This window comes from Equus przewalskii, chromosome 3 (genome assembly GCF_037783145.1).
Source record: "Equus przewalskii isolate Varuska chromosome 3, EquPr2, whole genome shotgun sequence".
Lineage (NCBI taxonomy): Eukaryota > Metazoa > Chordata > Mammalia > Perissodactyla > Equidae > Equus > Equus przewalskii.
The window spans coordinates 78,257,585-78,265,558 of NC_091833.1; the positions used below are offsets into that span (position 1 = coordinate 78,257,585).

Here is a 7,974-nt window from a genome sequence, read left to right on the forward strand (position 1 = left end):
TTTCTTTTGATTTGGGGCTGACTGGCAACTAAATTAACAAAAAGTGTGACCATAACTGCTGCCCTATTTTCATTTAAAAGGAGAGCTGCCTCTAAAAGGCTATCTTTACAAAGAAACAAGTGAGGTCTGCTGATCGTTGTTAACAAGGGCACTTTTTTTTACTTAAAATTCTTGCCAAAAATACTGTTCAAAAAAAGTAATGTAATAAATTAGTCATTGGTGTATTATTACCCAGAGAGTTAGTTGATTTTCTGATTTTTATCACATAAGCTTAGAAAATGTAAGGCAGTGGTGCTAAGTCATTGGTAGTTATGAATTATAATTGGCACCTACATGACTGTGGTGTGTCTTTAGTATGTTCAACATGCTAAAGGTAATATGGTAACTAGATTACAATAAATACTTTAAATAAATATTAAACACTTTATTATGTAACAGTAAACTATTCAAAACCAGCTTGATCATAACAATTTTTCACCTAGCTCATCCTTCCTTGACATGCAAATTTTCGTATTTGGTTATTAGTACTTGTTTAGAGTTGTGCCACATTAATAGCGCTAAAATGCTTTTTTCCTTCCCTTGCAAGGAAGCTGCAGCTGCACCAAGTTGCAGTTGATTCTTGTGGCAACACTGTCCTTTTTGCACCTGCAGCTCTGTTAGTCTCATCCTAACACCTGGCATCATGAATTATCCTCTCCTATTCATACTCCCAAGCAAGAAACCTTTCATGCCACATAGCATATATTGCAGAAATCAAGTAATCTTAAATATAAATTTCTCGTTGATTCCTTTAGCAGTAGTATTGAGTTAAGAATTGGTTTTGCTGTAATTTTTGTTGGTTTAAATACAGTTTTGCCTCTGTTTGAAAATCTTTATTTGTGGAATAATAGATAAACCAGCTTTTAAATTTGGATATTATTTTTAAGTATGATGTGAAAATTAGTTTGATTTAATAGCTAATTGATTTTTTAACTTTTAATTGTTTCTTTTTTGAATTTACCCTAAAGGCCATTTGCATTTTGTTAATTAATACCTAAATACCCACTGTTTAAAAATATATATTAAAGAACTTTTAGTACTATTTAAGTATCACAAAAATGTTTTTGAAAGAAATGGGGATTTAAATGTATGTATTTGGTAGATAACATTAGCTTTTTAGACTTGGATAGTTTTAAATCAGAGGCTAGTAAGTTTGAAACAGTTAAAAAGAAGATACAATGCTAAGAAACAAAGCCATATCTTTGTTAAAATAGAGTACTATTTCTGTTCAGTTTACTATTTAGTGCTAGACTAGACCACCCTATACTCAGTCACTGTCTCATATCTTTCTCCTTTTCACACAAAAAGCAGCTGCAAAACAAAGTTTTTCTAAAACCAGTCAAGAGTAAACTTTTTTCTCATTTGTCTTCCAGACACGAAGATCGATTGAGAAGTTATTAGAATGGGAAAACAATAGGTTATACCACAAGGTGAGTACCACAGGGAGCAGCTTCGTACTGTTGGGGTCTGAATTGCACAGTATGGAAACAGATGCTTTTGTTGAACTAAAAATATGAAAGGTGGACAAATGGGGTAGTCTGTGTGCTGCAATAAAATAGAGCTCATTTTTCTTCCTTTACTCTCCTACTTGTCTAGCTGTGCTTGCACTGGAGACTGAGCAAAAGGAAATGTGAAACGAATAACATGATGGAATATGTAAGTTAAAGGGCTGTTTTGTGAGTTTCTCTATTAAATGATCATTTATTTTGCTTCTGATCTTATTCTTTCCATGATTATTAATCAGCAAAGGTGTCAGGAGCTTAATCTCCTGAGCGCAAGGATTTTCTACGGTTCACAGATGCATGGTTTCATGTGCAAGACTGATTTATAAAGTTATGAATGACTTGAAAACAAGGCTTCACTGTGTTCTGAAAAATAATAAATTAATTGCCAAGATAAAATAGCCTGAACATGTGTTGATGGAGTGTGAAATTTTAGATGCTGTATAAAGAATAACCACAACTTTGGTTACGCAGCAAGTCAGATATGGCTTTTTTATATAATGCTAATCAAGTTTCCAAGTATGGAAGAAAACCTTTCAGCCAAGCCGTTGGAGCTTAAGAAACCTTTAGACTTTATAGATTTTAACTGCCCTTACCTCCGTGGCCTTTAAAGAATCTTTCAAAGTGTTATTAGAATATTGTTTTGCAAAAATTCTATCAAAAGTAAGCAGGAGATGAGATGTTGCTCATCCTGAGTTTATTCTTTAAGAGATCTAATTGGCCCGTGTATGCAATGACTTTTAGAACTTATTCAGTATGGGATTTAATTTACTGACTCCTTGATCTACTTGAACAATTTTTCTCCTGTTCAGAAGTTCAGAGTACTATAGAAAATTATGAATTTTTATTTATTCTACTTTGAGCTTGAATGTTTTATTTTAGATATGTAAAGGTTATTATATTAAGAGAAAAAGATCTAAGGAAGTTGAGTTAATCGTTGAAAATTAAAGTCATAGCCTTTGTGAAGTACCTGGCACATCATTTCTGATAAATTTTGTCTATTCTTTGAAACAATATAGCCATCATAGATAGTATATATGTGTGTGTGTGTGTGTATTAAAGATTGATTAAAACAGTGCTTAAATAGTTGGAAATTATCATAAAATGATTTTTCTCTGCAGCATTTTCCCTTTCTTTCATTATCATACAGTCAAATCCCATTTCTAGTCTTGAACATAAAAGACATCTTTAAAATGTCTCTTTTTTCATAGAATAGCTCTATTCAGTGAACCAAATAATGTAGATTTTATCATTATCCATTATATCAAACATGTTAATTATGATGATGAGAAAGACACTTGATACTTATTATAACAAAAAAGTCTTGTTTTGAGATTGACCTATGAAAATGCTAGTCTTGTATTTTCATCACAGATGATAAAAGAGTTTATGTGTTTTGGGGGATGGATGGATATGTAGGAGATTTAAAGAATTTTGTGGAAAGATAGTTGCTATATTTATAACTCAAACACTAAGCTTAAAACCAATGGTTTTATTTATTTATTTTGCACATTTCTAAATTTGCTTGGAAAGGAAAACATAAAAGTTATTCCCAGTGCTATTATTTACAGATAGAACTATATAAATGTCATTCATTCATAAAATATACTTATTATATTCATGTTTATTTTTATGACATTCTTTTATTAACTAAAGATGATTTAATTTACTAACCTTCCAAAACATTCTGAGCTATGTGCTTTGTTTGTAAAATAGTTTCCTTTAACTTATCATGAATTTTTAAACACTTCTACTAAAGCCATTATATTATTTTTCACATCATCATAGAGGATATCCAGAAGAGTAGTAAAAAAATATTATATTTATATAAAATATATATTGCTAAAAAATATATTTTTTCTAAATTTTCTATGAGTATGTATGTTTGTGAGAGTTGAACGGGGGAATAACATAATTTCAAAAACTCTCTAGAAAATGATTTTTAGAAGTTAAGATAGTAAAGAAAAGAGTGCTTCCTTATCTAATGAATTGGGACCTTTTTACCATGTATTTCTCTTTGACCTCGACTTTTTTATTTTCCCCCTGAAGATTAGCCCTGAGCTAACTGCTACCAATCCCCCTCCTTTTTTTTTTGCTGAGAAAGACTGGCCCTGAGCTAACATCCATTCCCATCTTCCTCTACTTTATATGTGGAATGCCTACCACAGCATGGCGTGCCAAGTGGTGCCATTTCCACACCCGGGATCTGAACTGGCAAACCCTGGGCTGCTAAAGCGGAATGTGCACATGTAACCGTTGCGCCACCGGGCCGGCCCCTAACCTCAACTTTTTTTAACTTACAGAAATTTCATTTGTTGGTTAAAGGAAAATAAGTCTCCTTGATTATATTTTGAATGTTGGAGACAGTCTAGAAGAAATACCAGCTTGATACCAACTTTGCTTTTATCAGATATGGTAGAGCAGTATGACTTAGAAGAAGCGAGACAAGTGGTCAGGTTCTGTGTGTGGCTTCTGAAGGAAAAGAATTTGTGTGAAATATTCTTTAAAAACTAATAATAATTCAAATATAGTCAGAGATAGCCTTTATTTTGCAGTATGTAATATACATTGTAAATTGTAATGCCTATACTGAAATTGTCAAGATGCTTGATTGGGGACATATGTGACATATGAAAGTATTTATTGAATGTTGACTCATAGTAGTTTAAACTTTAATCATCAACTTTTAGAGCTGCAAAGAATCTTCTCATCTAGTCCAATCCATTCTGCAGATGAGGAAACTGAGAAACGGGATCTACCTCAACTAAAGACGCTAGACAGGAGCTAGTCAACATTTTATAGGCAAATAACAGGTCAGGAGAGTGGCAAAGGTGACACCTAAGGCGTAGTGATAGCTAATCTAGGAGAGTAATATTTTTGAGCCAGATATAGAAGTCTCTTCTTTATTGAGGCAGATCAAAAGCCAGGAGAATGAAGAGTGAAAATGAAGGTTTCTGGTCCAGAATGTAGAAGAGTGTCCAAACCTGGAGGTCATATCAAGATATAGTTTCTGAAAAAGAATGAGGAGTTCACCAAACTTGGGAACTGTGGAAATCAAATAAGTATTTGTTTAGCGTCTATTCCATACAGAGTTGGAATAAGGGAAAGAATTGATTGTAATTTAAGACAGTTTAAGTTTGGAATAAAAATGAGCTGTGGTCAACTTGCGTCTTTCTGTGTTACTATGTTTTGTTTCTGTTGGTTTTCCTAGTAAAAGGTCCTTTGGAACAAATTTTAGCCTTTAATTTTGCTAACCTAAGAAGGGGCTTTTAAAAAAAAATTAAGAAACAGGGTGAACCCAGTGGCCTAGTGGTTAAGTTCAGCACACTCCACTTCAAGGCCCAGGTTTGGTCCCTGGGTGCGGACCTACACTGCTCTGTTAGTGGCCATGCTGTGCTGGCAGCCCGCATACTAAAAAATAAAGTAAGATTGGCATGGATATTAGCTCAAGGTGAATCTTCCTCAACAATAAAAGGGAAAAGAAAAAGAAATAAAGGGACCAGTACCCTTTACCTAGAGATCACATATCCTGGTACAGTAAAATGAAAGCAAGTCTAGAACCTAAAGACCCATGGAATTGAGTTAGATAAAAGTGAGAAAGCCTGAAGAAGTAAATAGTGGGTCAGCTGCAGCCACATGGTGCAGTGGAAAGGGCAAAGCTTTGGAGTTAAGACAGTCCTTTGTTCAAATACTGACTCCACAATCCGCGGTGATAGACTTCTCAGATCATCAGTCTCCTCACCTGTAAAATGAGAATGATAATACTTGCCACATAGAAAAGTTGTTGAGAGTAAATAGATCTATATAGTATGGAACACTGGATATTATATATAGTTAGTTCTCAGTAAGTGCTGGCTCCATTTTCTCATTCATTCATCCATGCATTCTCCTGTGTGTCAGTGGCAATATCAAAATTGTTTTAAGTGATGGAATATAACTGAAATTTTTTAATGGTAAAAATCTATTTAAATCTTTTTAAAACTTTTTTTTTTCTCCTTCTACAGGTCATCCTCATAGAATTTTTACCAAAGACACCGATTTTTCGACCAGATTAGCGTTTACTTTATTTATAGAGACTTTCCAAGTATGTTGTCTTTCCAATGGTGCCTTGCTTGGTGCTCTCCTGGTGGTGACATAACATTGGTTCTACAGAATCGTGTGGTGTTTTTTTCTGTTTTTTTTTTTAATAACCGCATGTTCTAAGTGTGCATTTTTGTCAAACTTTGCAACAGTTATTTCATACAGATGTTTAATACTTAAGTTATTGTGCTCTTTTCTGTTATGTATTCTGATTTTCAAGGATTACTTTTTTTGTATTATCAAAAAAATACATTTGAACTTAGCATAAAAAGTGGCCAGCCTTTTTTATTATATCACCAAGGTGTACACATTCCTTTATTTATTAATTCCTAATATAGAAAAACACCTTTGTAACACTCTAGTTATCTATTCTAGCAAGCACACTCTTTGTATTATTTTTCTTCCTTTTAAAATTTAACATAGTTATTATTTTCAAACAGTAAGTTTTCTTTAATAGCTTTTTGGAACCTAACATTCTTTCTCATATAGTTCCCAATGCTCTGTTTACAGCAGAAATATCTGTAACATTATGAAGACCTATCAGAAAGTTTTGAAAGTATTTCTGTCTTCAAAGGTAGTAAGGCAGGATTAAATTATTTTTATTAGAATAGACAAATTGCTGAATGGTATGCATGCATCTAATGGTTACTAGAGCTCAGGATCACAAAATATAGTAGCATTACAATCTGTGTGTATTTTTGATCAAGATAATAATGGCCTTATTTGGGTTATTTTTTATTGTTTATCAAATCTTATACAAAAATATGGAAATACTCCTTTTAAAAATTTGTAAGGAAAATATTTCTCCCAATGTAACACAATTGTGGAACAGATATATGTTTCTGAAAAGTTTTTGAAAGAAAGCAAAAGTCTTAGAATTAAAAATAAGCAGGTGTTTAATACCCCCATTGATAGTTAGAACAGATTATTACTAAGAATTGGAGGACATATTTAGTACTATTTTTATCTACTAGTTTGCTTTCAGTACAATTACATGTACTTTTTTGATTGAGAGTTTGACATATAAGTTCAAATCAGATCAGCTTGTTTCTTTTAAATATATACAAACATACATTTCTTTTTTCTCCTTTTGGTTGTATATCTCCATGCATTTTAAAACTTTTCTAAATTTCTGAATGGCCTATGTGTAAATTTTTGTTTTTATAAGCCTGAAATTATACAAGTTTTAATGTGTGTCTAGAACTTGTTCCATACAACTGTGGTATCGAGCAATAATGTGAATAACTTTTGAAATTATATAAACTATGCTTAATAATTTGTATTAAGAATTGGTACCACTATATAATACCTTTTTCCTTGTATTAAATCTTTTAAATACCAGTTTCATTAATTTATATACCTGTATTTTTTTAAAGTATTTCTTTGTACTTCTCCAAAGTACTGTAATTCTGTATAAATTTGAATAGCTGAATGCCAGTATCTTATATCCTATATCCTATATTGGACATTAGGAACTATCTTAAAAACTAGGATTTTTTTTTTTTGGTCTGAGAATTATTTGTTTTCACTGCCCCCCAAAACGTTTACCAACTTGAATTCATAAAGCACTTTTCCTATGAAGAGCTCAAAGTACAAAGAATTCAAATACTTCTCACTTTATTTACCTTGTGTCTACGGTGTGTCTGACCCTCTTAGAGTAGTACAATTGAAGGGTAATGTTATTCAAAAACTCTAGAATTCCTCTGTAGTTTCAGTGTGAAAGATTATTGTTTGGAGAATGCGATTTAGCCTCAGGATTCAGAAAGAGCAGAAAAATGTGATGACTGTGTAGACTATGCAACACAGTGTTCCGTATCTGAAATTTTGTAAGTTTATAGAGCACCATATTGATCAGCTTGGTAGGAAGAACTGTAGCTATTTACACATAATTTTTTCTCTTGTCATTAGTCTTCCGTAAATTATAATTTTAAAATTATTTTAGTCCCATAAGAATATTTTAACAGTAAGATAGTTTTTGTAGTTGTGTTAAGTATAGAATTTTTAAAAGCTTTTCTAATTTTGAGAGATGTGTCAGTTGCTTTGAGATTCCCTAGAAATGTGCACTCTTATATTTCTAATATATATATAGAAAAGAACTGTGACTGCTTAATATGTGGCGTTACCATAAGCCAGTTACGCCTAGAGTGATTAGATTCCCGCGCTTGGGTTTTCATTAGTAGCCCCCAGTATAAGCCCTCTGGCTTATCCTTTCTTGAATCATGAATCTAAGTGCCCATGTTACTGGGAATTGGAAATGTTGGAGATGCATACGTGATGTGAACATCAGTCCAAAGGAAATGTTTCTTCGGTTCCTGTTATATGGTTTGAAGTTTGTGAGACATGAGCCATGGGT

General features: G+C 32.6%; 1 protein-coding gene across 1 annotated transcript in view; it reads left to right on the forward strand.

Annotated features, from left to right (window-relative positions):
* CHIC2 (cysteine rich hydrophobic domain 2) overlaps positions 1–6,962 on the forward strand; it is a 55,761-nt gene extending 48,799 nt beyond the window's left edge. Inside the window, exons 4-6 of the mRNA XM_008522201.2 lie at positions 1,413–1,469; positions 1,636–1,695; positions 5,546–6,962. Coding sequence (XP_008520423.1) covers positions 1,413–1,469; positions 1,636–1,695; positions 5,546–5,596 — 168 coding nt within the window. The 3' untranslated portion in view covers positions 5,597–6,962. The remainder of the gene's footprint in view (positions 1–1,412; positions 1,470–1,635; positions 1,696–5,545) is intronic.
* Positions 6,963–7,974: the final 1,012 nt, after the last annotated feature.